Here is a 19,955-nt window from a genome sequence, read left to right on the forward strand (position 1 = left end):
GCTCCATCGTGCTAAGCACTGGACAGACACGTGTGCACAGATGTTGTTAGCCTTGAAAAACTTAACCTCTTTGTGCTTAGCTTTACTCACACAAGTAGTTCAGGGCTGGAGAGAAGGACTATTCCCTGCTGCCGCATCTCTGGCAGTAACCAGAGTCCTCCTTTCCCCTTCTGAAGTTCAGGGTCTGTCTTTTGGGAGGTGGAAAGGGTTTCTACTGCACTTGGCTCTAAGGATGGAATGTCACCTGGCCCAACAATCTATGGGAGATCCACGCTGCTTACTCCAGGGAGCTGAAGCAGTATCCCAACCCAAGAATCATATAGGATTGATACAAATCTTACTTATTATTATTCCTCTATTAGCTGGTTTTGAGGTAAAACCATGCAAAATTGTTCACCTTCCCCACTTCCCAGGATGAAACTAAGAAATTCACAGGTTAGCATTTGAATAATGTAAAAATATTAATTTTCCATGAGAATGTGTTCTGCTTTCTGCTGAGGTGACCCATTGACCTCCCCTTGACTTTGAAGCCTGCCATTAAGTAACATTATGGTACAGTTGCTAAGTGGGGCTCACCTTGATGTTCAGTGCTGTTAAATTCACTAAATTCACTCTAAAGAAGATGACCCCAGTTTGAATTTTCAAATAATTAAATTTGTTTAATCCATAGTATTGCTGAAAAAACCCTGGCCAGGATAAGTTGGTAGTTGTCGGCCATGCTTAGTTTGATATAAACCTGCACATCCTACAAATACGAAGAGTATTTCTCAGACTCCTTAACAATTGGTCAATTTCCAGTTCCAGGTCAAATTTGTATGATTCTCTTTTCTATTTTTTCTTCCAAGTGTCTGAAACATATTTTAAGAGAAAACATGAGTGAAAACATCTTGTCTTCCTCAAACAGACAGCTTCTTCATGAAGGGAGGTTAACTCTTGCAGGTAAATGCCATTTTATTCATGTGCCAGCATTACAGCACCATATTCTGTATGGTCAATACAGCACGGATCTGTGCCCCACTGATTAATTAGAAATGTGGATCAAAGAAAAACAAATATGCAACATGTTATACAGCGAGTGAGAAATAGCTAAACTGCCAAGAGGAGAGTAATCTGTGTGATTGGTTATTGTCACATCTGGATGGCCAACCTGCTAAATGCTGACGGAATCAGCTTGACTGGCCAATGTCCAAATTTCAGAGCTGTTTTTTTATTGTGATATTCAGGATTGTGGCTCAGGGAACACAGAGGAAGTTGAGACTGATTTGTAAAAAGGCGTCCTTGTTATTGTGTAATTGATCTAGGTATCTAAGCAGTTCTAATGCATCCATCGCTTTACTAGTATCTAGGTGCCATACGCAAGATTAAGGAAAGAATTAAAAAAACATTTTTTTCATCCCTCCTAAATTATAAACAATTTTTCTAAGGGATTAGCCTTGGTGGATGTCTTCAAGGAGGAAGGTGTTACCACACTAGATTGTGCCCACTGCTAGCGAGGAAAAGCTTATTGAAACGGGGGACTCTTGAGACTATCCCACCAGTGACATGATCTTGCCCAGCTGCAGTATATTACAGCATTGGAACATGTCCTTCACATCAATCCCAGCAGCATCACATTGTGTTGCTGTGGCACAACATAACACAATGTCGTATCTCTGCAGCACAAGCATCATGTTGTAAAGATGTGCAGGTTTGTCTCATTGGATGAATAAGTCAACATCCCTATCTGAGCATGCTCATCCCTACCTGAGTGTGAGGTAGAGACTGGGCAGCATCAGCATCCCCGTCCTTATCCAAGTGCAAGGAAGACAGAGCACAGAAGAGGCACTGAGAACAGCACACTGGGGTGGGATAAAGGGCTCAGTGGTGGTTTAGGCATGAGAAAAAAGTCTTCAGTTTAAAATTCCCTGATTAGTGCAGCCGGGCACTGAGGCAAAGAGAATAAGGTGTAGAAGTTGTGATTCACCTTTCTCCTACCCTCACAACTATCATCAAACTGGGGATGAGGGGACCAGACTAAGATTTCTCCTTCCCCCACAGACACAGGCCAGTAACAGGGAGATGAAAATGTAAGGTGGTAGAACAGGTGTAATGGTTGGGGCATAAGAATTAATACAATTCTTTTTTAACTTACAAAAATTCATTGCTATTGTTTGGGAGGGTTTGGTGGAAGGGGGCAGAGCACAAGTTTTTTTAATCCAGCTCTTCCTCTCATCCCCAAACTTTCAGCCAGCAACCCCCATCACCTGAGCTGTCCACTGTGATGAGATTAAGTACTGGTACTTATCAAGGATCTACATTTCTTGCAGGAAGAAATTTACATTGAAGACAGATAGGATGGCATGTCCCTAAATCTTGCAGAAATAAATTTGCAAGCTTAACTTCTTTTAGCTAACATAAGCAATCTGAGAGAGCGCGTGGTTTGGCAATATTTCTTGATCTTTTCATTTTCAAGATGAAAATGAATAAACATAATTCTAACCAAGTTGAGATGCTGAAAATGGGAAAGTATCTCCTAAAGACACAGATTTAAAAACACACACAGTCTGATACTGAGGTGTGCTGTGTGTCTCCAAGCCCAGTGTCAACACCCTGAGGTGCCCAGCATTTTTACTCTGAGATAATTCTCTCAAAACTGAGTTGTTTCTTATTACACCTTGAAACCAAAAGGAAAATGAGTAAAATGTTGATCATAGCTTCCATCCTAAGAAACAGGTTTACTTCACTGGACATTCCATGACTAAAATGTCTCCTCCTACCATTCTAAAATAGTGTAATCAAAACCTTATGTTAAAGCAGTATTGGGAATCAGAAGCAAACAGACGAGGGCCCAGAAATCCCAACTGGAGCCTGCCACACCATCTCAGCATAATGCACCACATATGAATATTAGGGATGGTATGTGGAAGACGCAGTTCTTAGTAGCTGGCTCACATCTCTGGGACTCATGGCTGAAAGTCAGGCTGGCCACAAACCTCACCACCTTCAAAATGAAAACCTCAATTCCCAGCAGCAAATGGATTCAAAGGATCAATTATCCTTATGTTGTTATAAGTAGAAGAAATACTTGCTCAAGCTCACAATACCTTCCCCCACCAGCACAAAATCAAAGGAAACATATTAGGTGCAGCCACTGTAGAAATTGTAAGACAATAATGGGCAAAAGTACCTAGCACAAATTGAATAAAACATAACAGATTAGTTACTGTACATAGATTAGACAGACTACTGGATAGAGTTTACAATAAAAAATGTACATCAGTATAATCCAGGTAATACTATGTGATCAAATATATACCACTGCTAAGCATGAAGGAGCTATGACAAAAATTATACAAGAGCTTGAATATGATACTTGGGCCTTAAGAGGCCCAAGGAAAGTAAGTTTTAAACAAATAAGATGGGGAGTCTCATGTTACTTGGTGGTGTACTGTTTGTAGTATCCTGAATCCCTGGTGAGATAAAGGGGGATTCTCATTGTAGCTCCCACAGCCTTCCAGCCAGCCCGATTAACCAATGTGCACTCAGTTCACTTGCACAGAGCCCCCATCTCAGGGGCAACCTGACCACCCAGAGGAAAAACAACACACACACAAAAACCCTGGGGCCAGGAAGCAGCGGGGTGTGGCATTGTAGGGGGGGGAAGGGCCCCGCCTGCACGCTGTGTCAAGAGCCAGTGCAGGACAGGAGCCACTGTGGGGTAAGTGCAGGATGGGCACCCTCCAATTATTCCCCCTGCAGGCCTCCCACTTCAGTTAGGGGGCTCCCCAAAATCTTTAATCCAGCCCTGCTTCCTACAAGTGGCTAGTCCATGACATCGTTAACCTCTAGTAGCTATTGGTGTTGCCTCCTGAAATAAACCAAGTCGTTTCCAAACTAAAACATTTCAGAACAAGCACTCAATGAACTATTTTCCCATTCTCCAGATTGCCTGTAAGTGAAAGTTCTGGCTGTCCCAGTCCTGACCTGTAACACTGAGAATAGAAATGCATTTTGAGAGATTGTTCATTTCAAGACAAACATTCTGAGTATGGAATTTCCCAACGGCACCACACCTTCTGAAGTTAACATTTTATTTAATGCTGGCCCTGGAGTACTCCTATCTTGGGTATCAGAAGTAACAGGCGGGGTGAAGACACCAGATATAAAAGGCTTATGAGTGGCCAGTGATAACATGAAAGGGTGTGGACTGGAGTCAATACAGCTAAGCGTTATACAATAAGAATATTGCTGGTAAGAGAGAACAGGGACAGACAAGAGGAAAAGGCGGGAAAGGATAAGGTCTGCAAAAGAGAAAGGAAGTGATTCTGGAAGAGACTAGAGTAGCGAGACAGGACCATGCAAGAAATAAAAAGAAACAACAGCAGATTGGAAATCTGTAGAGGGAGCCCCAACGATAGACTGAGGTGCAAGCTCCACCCTCTGGGCATTCGATCCAACAGACTCCCAGAGCTCTAAATGGTTTGCCACATTCCAGGATCCTGGGGTTTCCCTATTTCCCTTTGAAACCATCCCTTTGCTTCTGATGCATGATCACTCATTGTTTATACTACCAGAACACCTAGAAGCCCCAATCAGGACCGGGGCCTCCACCTTGAAGACTTCAATACATACTTATAAAAAATAACTTCCTCTTAAAAGACTTTTGTTTCACTATTTCTTCTCTTACCGCCAAGGTAGTGATGGAAGTTGAGTCCACTCTACGTTGTGTAGTTACTGAAGGACCTTTATAATGCCATCAACATGAAAATCTGGGCTGTATCATGTAGGCACAATGGGGTGAGACTTTGTACAACTATTTTTAAGGAATCCAGATGAACACTGGAATTTGCCCTAATTATGTGTCTGCAGTTGCCATAGGGTTAATATTCCCTGGTGACCCAGTTGTTTGGTTGACAGCATGCTGCTCTTTGTAGCTGTGTTCGAAGATATATGATCTGAGTTATTTTGGCAATGAGAAACTGCTGGTCTTTTATGATAATGTGGCTGCAATGTGCCACAATTATGAATGGCCAAAATGACAAAGCAGAATGCCTTTCAAGTCTGGAGTGTGTGAGAACACAAAAGAGACAATGAGTGGTGGAGTGCCACATTTGGAGGTCTGCTTAAAACGTGCTTAAGATCTGCTTTAGAATAGAAATTGCAGTTCCTCAAAACAATCATGCTACTGTTTTGTTTTTCTCCTCAGAAAGTACAAGGATCCTTGATGTCTACCTCTTTCTATTCAATGATTTCCTATTAATTACCAAAACTAAACGTAACAAAAAGGTAACAATGGGCAGAAACAGTCACACTTACTGTATGTGTTTTTTGCAGCCTGGAAAATATTTATGCAAGTATATTGGAAGAATTATTTTAAAGAGAAACATGCAAGTGGAATAATGTATATGAAGGATAGTAATATATTTTTTAATATAAATAGCAAAGAGTAATATACACCACAGTAGTTCTTCAGGGCAATTTAAATGACAGGAGATGTGTATAAAGGTGTGATGTTATAGGCCTGATATGGTGTCCAAGGTGTGTATTATTGGATATTTCTTTAATTCCTTTACCATTCCCCCAGTTCCCATACGCAACATACTGGATCTCTAAAGCCAACATCATCTTCTGAAATGTGCTGGGCACTTTAATGGCACATATCAATCCTATAATCCCTTTTGTGTAAAGAAATCAGAACCTTTGGGAGCTAAAGGGGAAAAGCAGAGAGAAACAGTGAAAATGTTACCCTCGTGGAAAGAATAGCAACATACTCAGAAGCTCTGGGTTCTATTTCTGCCATTGCCCTTGCCAGGCATAAAATGAGAGCAAGGATACTTCCTTTGTAAGGCACTTTGAGGTCTGCTGATGAAATGCACTATATAAAAGCTAGGTATTATTAATTATTCACCACCGAACAGGCATTAGGCATTTGAGGCTCCAGTGTGGGCTGTAGTCCACGAAAGCTTATGCTCTAATAAATTTGTTAGTCTCTAAGGTGCCACAAGTACTCCTGTTCTTCTTTTTGAGTACAAAGTCAGTTAAATTTATGAAGATCATGTAATGACTTAGCAAAGGTGACATGCTGTAATGCAATAGATGATTGCAGGAGACACTGTCTGAATTAGACGTGGTTTTAAACAGACAGCAGTTGTCACATTTTATAGGTTTTGAAAGAGCACAGATTAGAGTCTATGTCAGCAACACCATGACAGTCACATTCCCAGTCATGTGGTTCTCAACAGGAGTATGTGTACCCCTGGGGGTACGCAGCAGTCTTCCCGGGGGTACATCAACTCTTCTAGATATTTGCCTAGTTTTACTACGGGCTACATAAAAAGCACTAGCAGTCAGTACAAACTAAAACTTCACACAGACAAAATGAGAAAGCAATTGTTCAGTAATAGTGTGCTGTGACATTTTTATGTCTGATTTTGTAAGCATGTAGTTTAAGTGAGGTGAAATTTGGGGTACGCAAGACAAATCAGACCCCCGAAAGGGGCACAGTAGTCTGGAAAGGGTGAGAACCACTGCTCTGAACCACACATGCAGGCCCCCATAGGAGGGTTTGCCCTATGTATGCGTGAATCATGTTTCAGAGGCGCTGCATCACGTGTGTGGCCCTTTGCAAATCCCTCATTACAGGCGTCAGTACCGAGCCACCCCTATGGACTGCACAGGGTTCTACACTTGGCGTATTTTCTAGCAGCGATAAACCCACAAGTGTGAAGAGAACAGTAACCTGTGTTAAATAAGGCATTTGAAAAAACTAGTATGGTTTGTTTTGAGCACTTGGGCTTGGCTTTGATTTTTAATATGCAGGTTAGCTGCATACTTTGGAGGTTGTTCAGACGATAACAGAAAAATGTTTTATTTTGAGGCTTAGTATATACATGAACAACAAGGAGTCCGGTGGCACCTTAAAGACTAAAAGATTTATTTGGGCATAAGCTTTCGTGGGTAAAAAACCTCACTTCTTCAGATGCATGGAGTGAAAGACTTTCATCTGAAGAAGTGGTTTTTTACCCACGAAAGCTTATGCCCAAATAAATCTTTTAGTCTTTAAGGTGCCACCGGACTCGTTGTTTTTGTGGATACAGACTAACACGGCTATCCCCTGATACTTGCAGGGGCGGTTCTATGTTTTTTGCCGCCCCAAGCACGGCAGTCAGGCGGCCTTCAGTGGCATGCCTGCGGGCGGTCTGCTAGTCACGCGGATTCTGCAGCGTTTCTGCGGGTGATCTGCCGGTCCCGTGCCTTCGGCATATCCGCTGCCGAATTGCCGCCGAAGCCGCGGGACCGGCAGATCTCCTGCAGGCATGCCGCCGAAGGCTGCCTGAGTGCCGCCCTCACGGCGACCGGCACGCGGCCCCCCGCGGCTTCCCACCCCAGGCACGCGCTTGCTGTGCTGGTGTCTGGAGCCACCCCTGGATACTTGAGTATATACATGAGGCCTCTAAGCACATTCTGTGGGGAAAACAAATTGTGAGAGATGTATAGTGGCTAGAGTTTGAAAACATACAGAGGAGTTTGGTGACTATATAATCAAGTGCTTTTCCTTTCCATTTTCAGAAATACGGGGGCTCAGACATTGGTTTAATACCTGTATGCCCTTCCTTTTCTCCTGAGCTGCAGTCTTTGGTAAAAGATGGTGGTTCTTGTACAGTCCTGGACCAGCCCATTCCACTAGACAGACTGACACTCAAAAATATTGATCCATTCCATGTGACAGGTATGTTTAATGCATTTTGTATATTTTGTAAGGCAGCTTTCTATGTACAGTGTATACATAGAGCCCCTGGTCTTTGCACCACATGCACCCGCCCACTCACCTCCCTCTTGCCCCAGCATTGAATGGCTCCTAAGGGAGGCCTGTCACCAGAGAGTTCCCATGAGAATCACTTGCCTCCTGAATCATAGGAGTAGGGAGTGGGAGGAGTTCCAAGGATGACAGCGGAAGCCATGCAAGTCACGGGAGCCTAGCTATTGTAATTTGTGTTGCTTTTCCCTGTGGCTTTGGAGAGAAGGAGAATCCTATAGAGAGTGGCCACTTTCTCCCAGGGCTATGGAGCCCTATAAAGTGACCCTAGAGTTTTGGGAGGGGAGTTTACCACCTTTAATGCTCGCTACAGTTTAGAGCCTCCTAGAGCCCAATGCTGAGTTATAGAAATAACACAGGGCCATCTGTTAAAAATGTTTCGATCCCGCATTCAAGTCAAGTTAACTATCAAAATCCTACTGCTTGTCCACTGAGCAATCTAGCCCCCCAAATCCACAGATATTAAAAACAAACCTGAAACCCACAGAATTTATGCTAGCCTCGAAGTTCATCCATCCTGACTCATTGGCATTCCGCACCACTGCCAAGCCAGGCAGCAAAGAGAACAAACACAACTAACAAGGAGATAAAAGCACTAGCTTCAGAATTAAAAAACAGTGGCTCCTTAAACCTGCTGCAGACACTGTCTGTCTCTGTGCGTGTGTCTAAATGCATCTCCCTACCAACACAGTCTAAATCCAGCAAACAAATGGCCTGTGACTTGCACTGCAGCCAGTAGGTGAAGGTAAGGGCAACATCTGCCTCTCTGATCTTCAATGTGCTAGTTTGGGCATACACAGATTCTTATTGCTCAAGAAACCTCTTGGGCATGTAATATGAGAAATCCAATGAGCTGGACTATTGCAATGTATTGAAATGTTTGCCAGTGTACAGTACTTCAGCTGTCCAGCTAGTGCTCTATCAGATCACATGTAAAAGCTGCAGCAGATCTGGAACCACATCATCAAAGTGTTGAGCTGTGTGTCTCTTCCCCACTCTCCCCCCCCCCGCCTACATCCCCCCTTCAGTCCATCAGTTAATGTAGCCTTAATGCCCCACTTGTTGACTTCTGCCATTCCTGTCTCTGTGCGATTTCCATGCTGCCCACTGTGCATGGGACACCTCTATATCCCGGGACACCGGGTCTCCACTTCCTTCCCATTCAGATCCTTCCTAAAAACCACAATGCCCACAAACCCTAATCATCCCAGAACACCTCTCTATCACCATGTCACGCTGCAGAAAATAGTCATTCAGAATAACTCATTAAACTGTAACTTAACTCCCTCTCTGGTCTCTTAGTGCATCCTGTCTCCTCTGAGTCTGTGTTTTAGAGTGACACGCCCTTCCCCTCTCCCCACCCCCACCCCCAGGGAAGGGACTGACTTCATTTTTGTGTCTGGTACAAATGCTGGACACATCACTGGTACTTAACAATAATAAATAATAATAATGAGGATAATGCTATCACATGACAGATGTAGTGGCTTCTGATCTGAGCAGAAGACCTTAAGCATAAAGGTTCCTTCACATGCTACATTAGTTATGAGTTCAGAGTAGTGCAAAGTAACAACATCAAACAGGAGGAGAGGCACAGGCAGTAGAGAGCTCCTCCCCGTGAACATAGGTAGGCAGCCTAATTTCTTGTAAAAGGCACCAAGGGTTAGAACTGAATCACTCAGTCTCCAGTGTTGGTGTTACAGCATAATTTCATCCTGGGGGCTCAGTTTAAATGAAGAATTTCATTCTTAGAGAGACAAGGTGGGTGAGGGAATATCTTTTATTGGACCAACTTTTGTTGATGAGAGAGACAAGCTTTCGAGCTACACTGAGCTTGTCTTCAGGTCTGGGAAAGGTGCTCCAAGCATCACAGCGAAAAGAAAAGTGGGACAGATTTCCCAGACCTGAAAGAGTGCTTTATGTAAGCTCAAAACTTGTCTCTCTCACCAACAGAAGTTGGTCCAGTAAAAGATATTACCTCACCCATCTTTTCTTTCTAATAACCTGGGACCAACACGACTGGATGATTTAGTTGGGGATTGCTTCTGCTTTGAGCAGGGGGTTGAACTAGATGACCTCCTGAGGTCCCTTCCAACCCTGATATTCTATGATTCTATTATTCTATTCTATGATTTTACAACAATACTGAATTTCATTCTTGTAATTTATTGGCAGGACTCTGACTTTTAATATTCCAAAATTCAGTTATTAATGTGAGTATCATTAAGTTTCTCCCCACAAGTGGCTGACTTCCAGGTCAACAGTTAAACATGGCCTGGGAGGATCTTGAGTTGGGGAAAAAAGACAAATCTTCTTTGGGGGCCAGGAGGACTTGCACTACCCCAATCCTGGACAATCCATGGTAGCTCATGGGGCTTTACATTCACAGCCTCTAATTAAATATATACAAAAAAAACCCTACACCCTTTCATAGTGTTCTGCAAAACACCTGCCTTGTGTACCATCATGCATCCAAATATTGTCAATCTGGCCACATTAAGAGTCAATTGCAACTCCCAGGGCAGGGCCACCAAAAGTGACTTTAAAGTCCTTATTCAGACCTGGTAGTTTACGAGATTTGTGAGCAATTTTTTCATGGGCTTTTTCCAGTGGTAGCCATATGGGCTGGCATTACACCAAACTCAGAAGTAGGATCTCTGGGACTAGTGCAAGGACAAGTAGATAGGAGAAGATATGAGCTACTGTAACCCACACACCTCTTGGGTGTGGAGCTCTGTCCCCTCTAGTGGCACCAAGACCACTTAGGCTAGGTCTACACTGGGGCGGGGGGGTCGACCTAAGATACGCAACTTCAACTACTCGAATAGCATAGCTGAAGTCGGCGTATCTTAGGTGGATGTAGCTGGTCGTGAGGACAGCGGCGAGTCGACCAGTGCCACTCCCGCATCGACTCCGCTTCCGCCTATTGCGAGCTGGAGTTCCGGAGTCGATGGCAGAGCGATCGGGGATTGATTTTATCGCGTCTACACTAGACGCGATAAATCAATCCCCGATAGATCGATCACTACCCACTGTTCCGGCGGGTAGTATAGATGTACCCTTAGAGATTAATGAGTCTGCTCTACAGCCTTAGGTAAGGGGCAGATGGCTTTTAGCTCATGCAGTAGAGGCTCATGTATTTAGCTCCTGAGGTCCCAGGTTCGATCTCACCCACCGACGACTGGGGTCTGTCAGTGTTATACTACCCCATCAAATGTTTTCTAAAAGCCAGTTGTGGGGACTGAAGCCTGCGAGGATCCATTTGGGAACTTTGCAGCAGTGGGTGATTCCACTGCCTATGATCTGGGATATGATGTGACAGAGCCCACCCCCGAGACTCCCTCAGGGTCTGGCAGTGGGATTTTTAGAGTTAAGTAACTGGCTAGTGCTGGTGTCAGAGTGCAAAACATTTATAACATCAGCAGATTCCTTCTGGCATTAAGGAATGGCCTGTGCTCAGCACTAGCATTAGCAGAGGCATTTTTATATAATTTCCTAATGATTTGAGAAAATATTTTCTGTGCCTAATAAGGTTAAGTAGTTCCCCACTTGGATTTTGATGTCTAGGCCCCACTGAAGTGGATGCAGTAGGGGAGTTCCCAGCTGCTAGAGAAGAGTTTCTTCAAGGCTGAACTAACAGCAGCAGCACAGCGGATTCCATTGTGAGAGTTGTACCCTCTGCAACAGAAAAAGGAGACATGGGGGGCAGGGTTTGAGAGCGGGGTATTTTTTAAAAAGAAATCTTAGAATATACAGAATATTGCCGCCACCCCTAAAAGTAGCAGGATTCAAAATTTCCCCTCAGTTTATTCGTCTGCAATGTTATGGGAGCTCATGGGGACAATTTGGCTGCAAGTTTTAATGAGATATTTACAATCACTCCCATTAAAGCTGTCTCCGCAGTGATCCGAGAGGAGCAGACGCTGTGCCTCTCATGCTGCATGGAAGAATATTTAATGGGGATTTAACGAATTCTGCTAAAACGCTGAGCCTAATCCAGAAGCAATTTTCAATCCAGTGCTGCTTTATTTTCACATTTTCTCCTACCCTCAAGCCTACCAGCGCACACACTGCTTGTTACAGATTGTGTCCGGAGCAGCTTTTCTTTGTATTGCAATAGTGTCAAGGACCACAGTCCTAGTCCAGGGCCCCATTGCGTTAGCTGCTGTGCAAACACAGAAAAAGCTGCCCAGGCCCCAAAGAGTTTACAGTTCACACTGCAGCCATCCGTGATCTGACCCTGATTTAAAAAAAAAAAAAAAAAATCCATTGGCAGGGTTTCTTTCTTTAAACAATGAACAGAGAATGGCAATTTTCAGCCCAAAAGATAAATGTCCTAGAAAGTTGTGAGCTTGTGAAAACAGAATGGAAGTGACGGAAATTTATGTGCAGCCTGCAGGATAGAGTTCACTGCTGGTAACTTTCGAGTGTTTAATATTTTGAGGAATGCTCTCAGAGCTGTATTTTTATTGGGTTATGCTGACCGGCAGTGGTCAAATTAATCATAGGTGGAAGCTTGATTTGTAATCTGATAAATATAGCACATCTGTCACATTACTGAAGGCAGATCCTATCCTGGAAAGAAATCCAGCTGACTGCAGAAATAGTCCATTGCAATTGTAAGGAAGTACCCTTCAGAGCAGAATTCTATCAGCAGACAAGAGCTGTATAATTACACACACTAATTCTAGCCTCAAGCCTGCCACATATCAGTCCAATGATGAGACGTCTTACCCTCATAATGCTAGGAAGCCTGTCCTAAAGGCAAAGCTATACTCAAACACCAGGGCCATGTACTAGAGATATAGGAGTAATAGTGGAAATCTGTCTTTGAAGGTACATAAGGAGCAACGTGCCTTTTAACATCTCTGCTCGGAATTTAAACTTTGCAATTCCTTATGATCTCTCTCTGTTGAGAATCCTATGCCTGTAGGCTGGAAGGATCCTTCCTTACAGACACAGATATGCTGCTCCAGTAAAGATTACTAATCTTCACTGCTGTGAAGTGTAGATTCTCTGTCATTGATGTTATTGAGAGTCTCTTGCGGTGACTGGCACTTTGATGAGAGGCATTTTATAAGAGCAAATACTACATAAAAGCACACAGCTCCAAAGCAAATGGTGTGAACTAAATGGTTCTCAAAAAGGTACCTCAAACACAGCAAATTTAGAGATGATTGGCGTGTCTTGGCAGCCTGACCTCTGCATTGCCCTCTGGGATATATGCTTTTAAAAGCTAACCTCAGGCCAGGGGCATCATTTGCAGGGAGGTGATCCCACCCCGCACTCTCAGATTGAATTTTGCTCTGTCCTCCCAGCAGTACTAAATATAAAATAAATGGGCCAGGTTCTGCTCTCACTCATTAATGGAAGCAGGGAATAAAAACAATTAATGATATCAGAATTGGGCCCACTTCAAGGCTCAGTGTTGCAATGCTACCCCAGCACATACCCCAGGAGGGAGAAAGGGTGTAATAGGGAAACTGCAGCCCAAAATGCAAGGCACCAGGGAAAGTCCCCATAACAACTTCTCAGATCTAAGTATTTGGGATGAAATCCTGGCTCCATTGAAGTCAGAGGGGATTGTGCAGTGTGGGCCATTTGGGTAGAGAAATGTCTGGTGTACACACCACTGAACACAGGAACAAAACCAAGCACAGCTGTGCTCTGCATTGAAATCCCAGATGATTCAGCACATGCTTTGCTGGACAGAGATGGGATTAGAGACACGCTTAAAGATAAACCCATGCCCAAGAGTTCTATTGAATTAGGGCCACTTACAGTCCCATCTTGGAATTGAAATCAACCTTCAGCATTAGAGGCAGTGCTGCATCTGTGTGAAGTAATGTCTGCAAGGAATTTACTACATAACAGCAATAAATCAACGATGTCTATGATCTCAACACCCCCGTGAATTTCCAATGTGAAAAAAGAATAGAGCATCTGACAAAGAGTTATGTCACCTGAGAGCACTTAAGGATACGTCTACCGCATTTTGGAGCAAGCCTCCCCGGCCAGTCGATAGACTCACATGAATATGCTAAAAATAGCTGTGTAGTCAGCACTTTGAAGTTGAGGCTCGGGCTCTGAACCTTTGGGGCGGGGGATGGGCTTCATAGCCTGTGCTCCAGACCAAGCTGCAACTTCCAAACACCATCTACATAGCTAATCCAGGTCTACTGACTCAGGGTGGGCGGCTCACTCCAAAATGCTGTGTAGACAACCCCTTATTTACTGCATAGCGACATTGCTTGGAACACCAACCTTTAAAACCTTTCCATTTTGCTTTTCCTTTTTAAAAGGTCTAAGTTACTTTCTTACTTCAATTATAATTGATTCCACTCTGTTTTGATGGAAAATCTTAAGGAAACGTACGAAAGCTCTTCACCCCACTTTGGCCCCTTTATGTCAGGTCAAAGGGCCAGGGTAGCATAAAGGGTCTCTCAAAGCCCCATTAACTGATTAGAGGAAGATTTGCCCAGAGCAGGCACTGCAGAAGACAACCACAAGACTATCTTTCAGAGGATCCTATCATAAGCCTTGATGTCAGGAGCATGCTGGGGGCCAGACCACAACATGGAGTGCTGTGCAGATTCCAGGCAGTGCTGAAGCCTAAGAGGTGTTATCTGCATGATCCCTAAAGAGGGGCACCAGCTTATTTGTGTTCATTGGAGAGGGGTGACACTCCTATCTGTACCTGGAAAAGCATTTGGCATTATCAGTTTGAATAGGATGAAAACTGCCATTGCCAAAGTACAAGGGGGGGGGGATAGCTCAGTGGTTTGAGCATTGGCCTGCTAAACCCAGGGTTGTGAGTTCAATCCTTGAGGGGGCCACTTAGGGATCTGGGGCAAAATCAGTACTTGGTCCTGCTAGTGAAGGCAGGGGGCTGGACTCGATGACCTTTCAGGGTTCCTTCCAGTTCTAGGAGATGGGATATCTCCATTACTTAGGAAGAACATCAGGGATTTCAACCCACTGGGTGGTGTTCAGACCAGGTTTCCGCCTTCCCAAAACTTATTGAGAAGGGCTTAGAATATCAGCAGAAGATGGTTTTCAATTTAATTGAATTTATAAAACTGTTTGATAAAGAATCTGTCTAGAAGATCCTGAAACTCTGTGGAATTTCAGCAAACATGTGTAACCCTTCTACCAGGTGGAGCCAGCAGCAACCAGGGCCAGGTTCAATATCTAGGGGTTCCTTTCCATCGATACGAAACAGAACTGGCTCAAGTCCCACCCAGTAACCTGGGAAAATTACATACCATCCCTGGGGCAATACTTCCCCACTCGCAAGCAGAGTCCAAGTGTAGAAAATAAACTTTTAATAAGAGGAGGAATTAACTCGGAGTTAATTTGGGAAAACACCACAAATAGGGTTCATAAACATAAACCATGAATAAAAGGCCAAGTAAGTTGGGCAGTGTCCTTTTCCCTTCAGGGTCTTAAGTCCATCAACCCAAAAGTCCCTTTCACATGCCCGACCCTTCTCTGCACCCCACTCACAGTTGTTGTCCTTGGTCAGTGCAGACCCAGAGTTCAGAGGTGCATCTGCAGAGTTCACCTCCCATCCTGGGTGGGGGGTAAAGAGGCATCTTACTCGCTCTGCTGGCTGCTCACCGGCCGCCTGCTCACTGCTCTTGCCGCACCCCTTCACCAGCCACCCACCTGGCTGCTCATTGCACCTCTCTGCCGCCGCCCTGCTGGCCACTCGTCACACGTCTCCACCAGCCACCCTGCTGGCCGCTCATCACGCATCTCCACCGCCGCCCTGCTGGTCACTCATTCACCAGCTGTCTGTCAGTCACCTTCTGCCTCTGCTGTGACGTCTGCACATCAGTGTCTCAGTGATTTTCAGCTCTTTTGCAGGCTGGGCAGAAACACTGCCCCCTCTCAAGTGATTTCAGCTCTCATGATTTTAGCTCTCAGCAGGGCAGAAACACAGTCCTACCACAAGTGGTTTCAGCTCTGATTGAACAATTAAAATAACAAGAGAGGCTTCTAATGAAGCCTATTTAGCTCTATTCTTTGAAAGGGGGAAGAACAGATTAAGCCAGTCTGGAGAGGACCCTGGGGGGGATGGGAAGGGGGGTTGTGCAGCCTCCTGACCAGGACACCGGGACTCCTATCCCCACCCCTCTTACTTTCACAGGGCTCTGACATTCAAGCCCCTGCTTAATGAGGTTCTTTCAACTGAGGGTACCCCCCCACACACACTCATTTGGGACAGGTTAAGCACAGTCCTGCTTTCCTGTATTCCTACAATAATTACAACATTGGTAACCATATTTCACTACCCCTGCATTCAGTACTAAGGTGACTTGTACCCAACACCAGCCACAGTTGATCCTTTGACACAGCTGTATCTGATGAACATGTAAACAGAGCAGGAGCAAACTGTATTTACATAACACACCCATAGTCTCCTCCCCTCCCAGCTAGCTGTCAGGGAGGCATTCATTCAGCCCCTGTTTTCACATATTTAATTGGATAAAAGCTTTGTATGATGAGTGTGCCTGCTGTGTCAGGACACAGAATGGAGACACTGATTGTTACTGGTGGTGCAAGACAAAGTTGCATACTCTCCCCACTTCTCTTCTGCATTGTCACGGACTTTGTGATGAGAAGAGTAATGGCTGCTGCCCAGATCACTGGTGTTATTTGGGCAAGAGATACGCTGAAAGACCTAGATTTTGCAGATGATACAGTCGTGTTGGATACCAATTTGGATGGAATGAAAAGACTCTTTATGAGCAAAAAAACAGAAGCTGCCAAATTGGGACTTATCAGTACACAGAAGATTAAGATCATGGAGATAGGGAGAATGCTGCCAACACTGGTTGATATGTGATTGATGGAAAAGAGTAAGAAAGAATTAAGGACTTCAGCCTTCTTGGCAGTACAATATTGCTAATGGTCAGCTCGCTAAAGAAGTGAAGGAAGAATCAGCAAAGCCAGCGGATTATTTTCCCATTTGACAAACATCTGGAAGAGTAAGAAGATACATCTACACACTAAAATGAGATTGTATAATGCTATTGTCCTCCCACACAATTGTACACCTTGGAAACGTGGCAGATGGTGGAAAGGTACAAGAGAAAGCTGAATGAATTTCAGCAGTGCTTTTTAAGAAGAAACTTTGTAAGCACACTGGGGACTGAATAATCAGACAGAGATGGTTACGGTGGTTCAGCCAGGTCATCAGGCTACCCCATGGCAGAAGGACAAGATGCATCTTAGGTTGGCTTCCACTGGTGGGAAGAGAAGCCATGCAGGACAAAGAATGACCTATCGTAGGATGATCAAAAAGGAAGTTGTCTCCACTATGGCAACATCTGATGGAGTCAAACATCTTGCTCTGGACAGATAGCAGTGGGAAAAATGGGTTGCCTTATGTGACACTAGGCACAGGAGACTCTAAGTCTAAGTAAGGAGTCTATAGGGCAGCCATAACTCACACAGGCTGTTTAAGTTACACCTGGGACCTCTCCAGCCATGGGAGCATCCCAGTGTCAGGATGGTGCACAGGTGGTTTAAAGCCACCATGGACCCACCCCTTTCCCCTGGGCTGCAAGTTCTTTGCTTTGTCTCTTGGGCTCAGCACAGAATCTCCCCAAGTATTTTCAATAAGCACATAGCATGTCTCTTTAGAGCATTTCCCCCCTGAACAAGACTCAAAAGCAGCTAATTGCAGAACCAACTTTTTGAAATAATTTGAGGCTATTTTTTTCATAACATAAAATTCAAACTGCCAGCATGTGTTTCCCTAATAACCAATCAGAAAAGCTGATTTTCCAAGGAGATACAAAGATATGATTGATATATAGTGAATCAATCTGATGGGATTTTGATAAGGTGGCTTACCTTGTGTGTGTTCTTTCATTTGCTTTGTTTTGTTTTATAGTCCTTGGGCTGCGAAATGCTTTTGTAATACAACATGAAAATAGATATCAACAGTGCATCGGAGTCTTCTTACTACAAGCACAAACAGAGATGGTCAAAGTAAGTCCTGTATTTTACAAGACCTTTTTAAAATTACATTTATCGAAGGAAAGATCTCTCCTAAAGAGAATTTTACTTAAGCAACTATATCTGACAGAAATATGACCTGATTTACTCTCTTCCCTAAACAGATCTTCCACTGTTATAGAGTTTGTAATTACAGTACTCATGTAGAAGCCCAAGCACAAAGCTAGAGTTTAAAGGGTTCAAGGACATGACTGATGACTCTGTAGAGCACCAACCCTTTGTTGAACTCTGTTACCCGCAGAAGGGGACTGACCTTGAAGGAGTAACATGGCTGGAAAGCTGGGTCGAGAAGCACTGATAAGGCAAAGAGTCTCCAGGGAGACAGCCCTGTGGGCACTGCTCCATACCAGGGCAGAGATGGGCCTAAAGTTAGCCCAGAAGGGCTGAGAATTGAGCCCAGTGACAGGGCTGCAGATACCAACCAGGGCTCAATGATAGGCCCTGTTGGACTTATTTTTTTACTCCGGAAAGAGTTTGTTTGTTTGTTCACATATTGATTGTGTGTGACCTGGCCAGAGGGCTGAGCCATTGAAGATTAACAAGCTGTCAGGGGGCGCTGGGAGCAGAGAGAGAGAGAGAGAGAGAGAGAAAAAGAGAGTGCAGGTTCGCACCTGACAGGAGGTGTTCATGAGAGGTGTCTCCTGGCAGGATCACCCACTTCAAAGTACGTCTGTCACCCTCCTCCCCCACTCTGGCTGCTCCACAGACAAGATAACCATTACTCCCTTAGATGAAAAGTTAGAGAGAGGTCTGTGCTAGAAACAGAAAAGATCCAGTATTCAAACATTGTTCATGACTTATATGCGGGTTCCTTAGAGTTGCACATGACTGCAGTTGTTTTTCTAGCTTTCTATTTTTAAAACAGGTTTATTTAATTCATTCAGTGAGAAAACATCCTTAAAAACAGGTTTTTTGCCCCTAATGTCTTCCCTGAATACAGTGCTACACTATCTGACTTTGGAGATGATGACGCAGTCATGGTTAGCTCTGTATCTGATAGGACACAGGAGCTCAGTTATTAGCCTTCTGGCCATTTAGGTGGGAAGAGACATTTCTGAGTATTACTTTTCATTTGGTGTCCTGGAGCAGTGAGGAGTCCATTAGGTCCCTGAGACTCACACCATCTGCACCACCAATGCTCTCCATTATGGATCTTCAGAGCACTGCTCTCTTCCCAACCAGCAACACTTCTGTGCTGCCCTTTTAGCCAGGTGATTTTCACCTAGGTGTTTCTCTCACAAGGCTCTGCGACCCGAGGAAGTGATCTGCTTTTGAGGATAAGAGAATGTAGATCTGGAGGCCATAAGTATACTCATAGCACTGAAGGCCACAGGGGTTTATTTCTTCTAGAGGTCTGACACATATATCATGTAGGAAGGAAGATGAGATCGAACCTTGGACACCACATAGAAGAGCTCTCTGAGAGGAGCAGCAGCTACCTGTAGCGACCCTCTGTGATCCAACAAAAAAATTGGTGCTATCTTAGTATGTCTGTCAATGCTCATCGGATGTCATAAGCACACAAGCAGTATCTCATGACCAACTGCTCTGACAGCTGACTGATCTAAGGCCACGTCTACACTAGAGACCTTACAGTGGCACAGCTGTACCACTGCAGCTGTGTTGCTGTAAGGCTCTAAGGAAGAGCAGGAGAGAGCTCTTCCGCTGGCATGATTAAATCACCCGCAACGAGTGGCAGCAGCTATATCAGCGGGAGAGCATCTCCCATCGACATAGCGTTGTCCACACCAGCGCTTTAGTCAGTGCAACTTAGGTCTCTCCGGGATGTTTTTTTCACACCCCTGAGTGACATACATTTTACTGACACAAGTGCTAGGATAGACAGAGTAACAGTATTAACAAGGAAGACTGTCTGTTGCCCAAGACACCATCCACAGATATGACCAGTGTCATCTCTGCACTACCGCGCAGTTAGAAGCCCAGCTGGGAATATTACACCATGGCTTCTCAATCATGTTTTCTATGGGAAAGCTAGAGACTGCATGGTAGTTGAACTGAACTTGTATTGTGGTTCAATTTTGTTCTGCCCTTTATCTGCTTGATATTGTAACCTATGCTCCACTCTTTGCACATGTAGGCTAATCAACAGTGAAAAGTTCCTATTTTTGGA

The 19,955-nt window shown here is 44.3% G+C and overlaps 1 protein-coding gene across 1 annotated transcript in view; it reads left to right on the forward strand.

The window, feature by feature from the left end:
- The window catches only part of PLEKHG7 (pleckstrin homology and RhoGEF domain containing G7), a 51,553-nt gene that overhangs the window by 30,970 nt on the left and 628 nt on the right, over positions 1 to 19,955 (forward strand). Inside the window, exons 12-15 of the mRNA XM_054042021.1 lie at positions 846 to 939; positions 5,186 to 5,265; positions 7,549 to 7,708; positions 17,700 to 17,797. Coding sequence (XP_053897996.1) covers positions 846 to 939; positions 5,186 to 5,265; positions 7,549 to 7,708; positions 17,700 to 17,797 — 432 coding nt within the window. The remainder of the gene's footprint in view (positions 1 to 845; positions 940 to 5,185; positions 5,266 to 7,548; positions 7,709 to 17,699; positions 17,798 to 19,955) is intronic.

This window comes from Malaclemys terrapin, chromosome 1 (genome assembly GCF_027887155.1).
Source record: "Malaclemys terrapin pileata isolate rMalTer1 chromosome 1, rMalTer1.hap1, whole genome shotgun sequence".
In the NCBI taxonomy this organism is placed as follows: domain Eukaryota; kingdom Metazoa; phylum Chordata; order Testudines; family Emydidae; genus Malaclemys; species Malaclemys terrapin.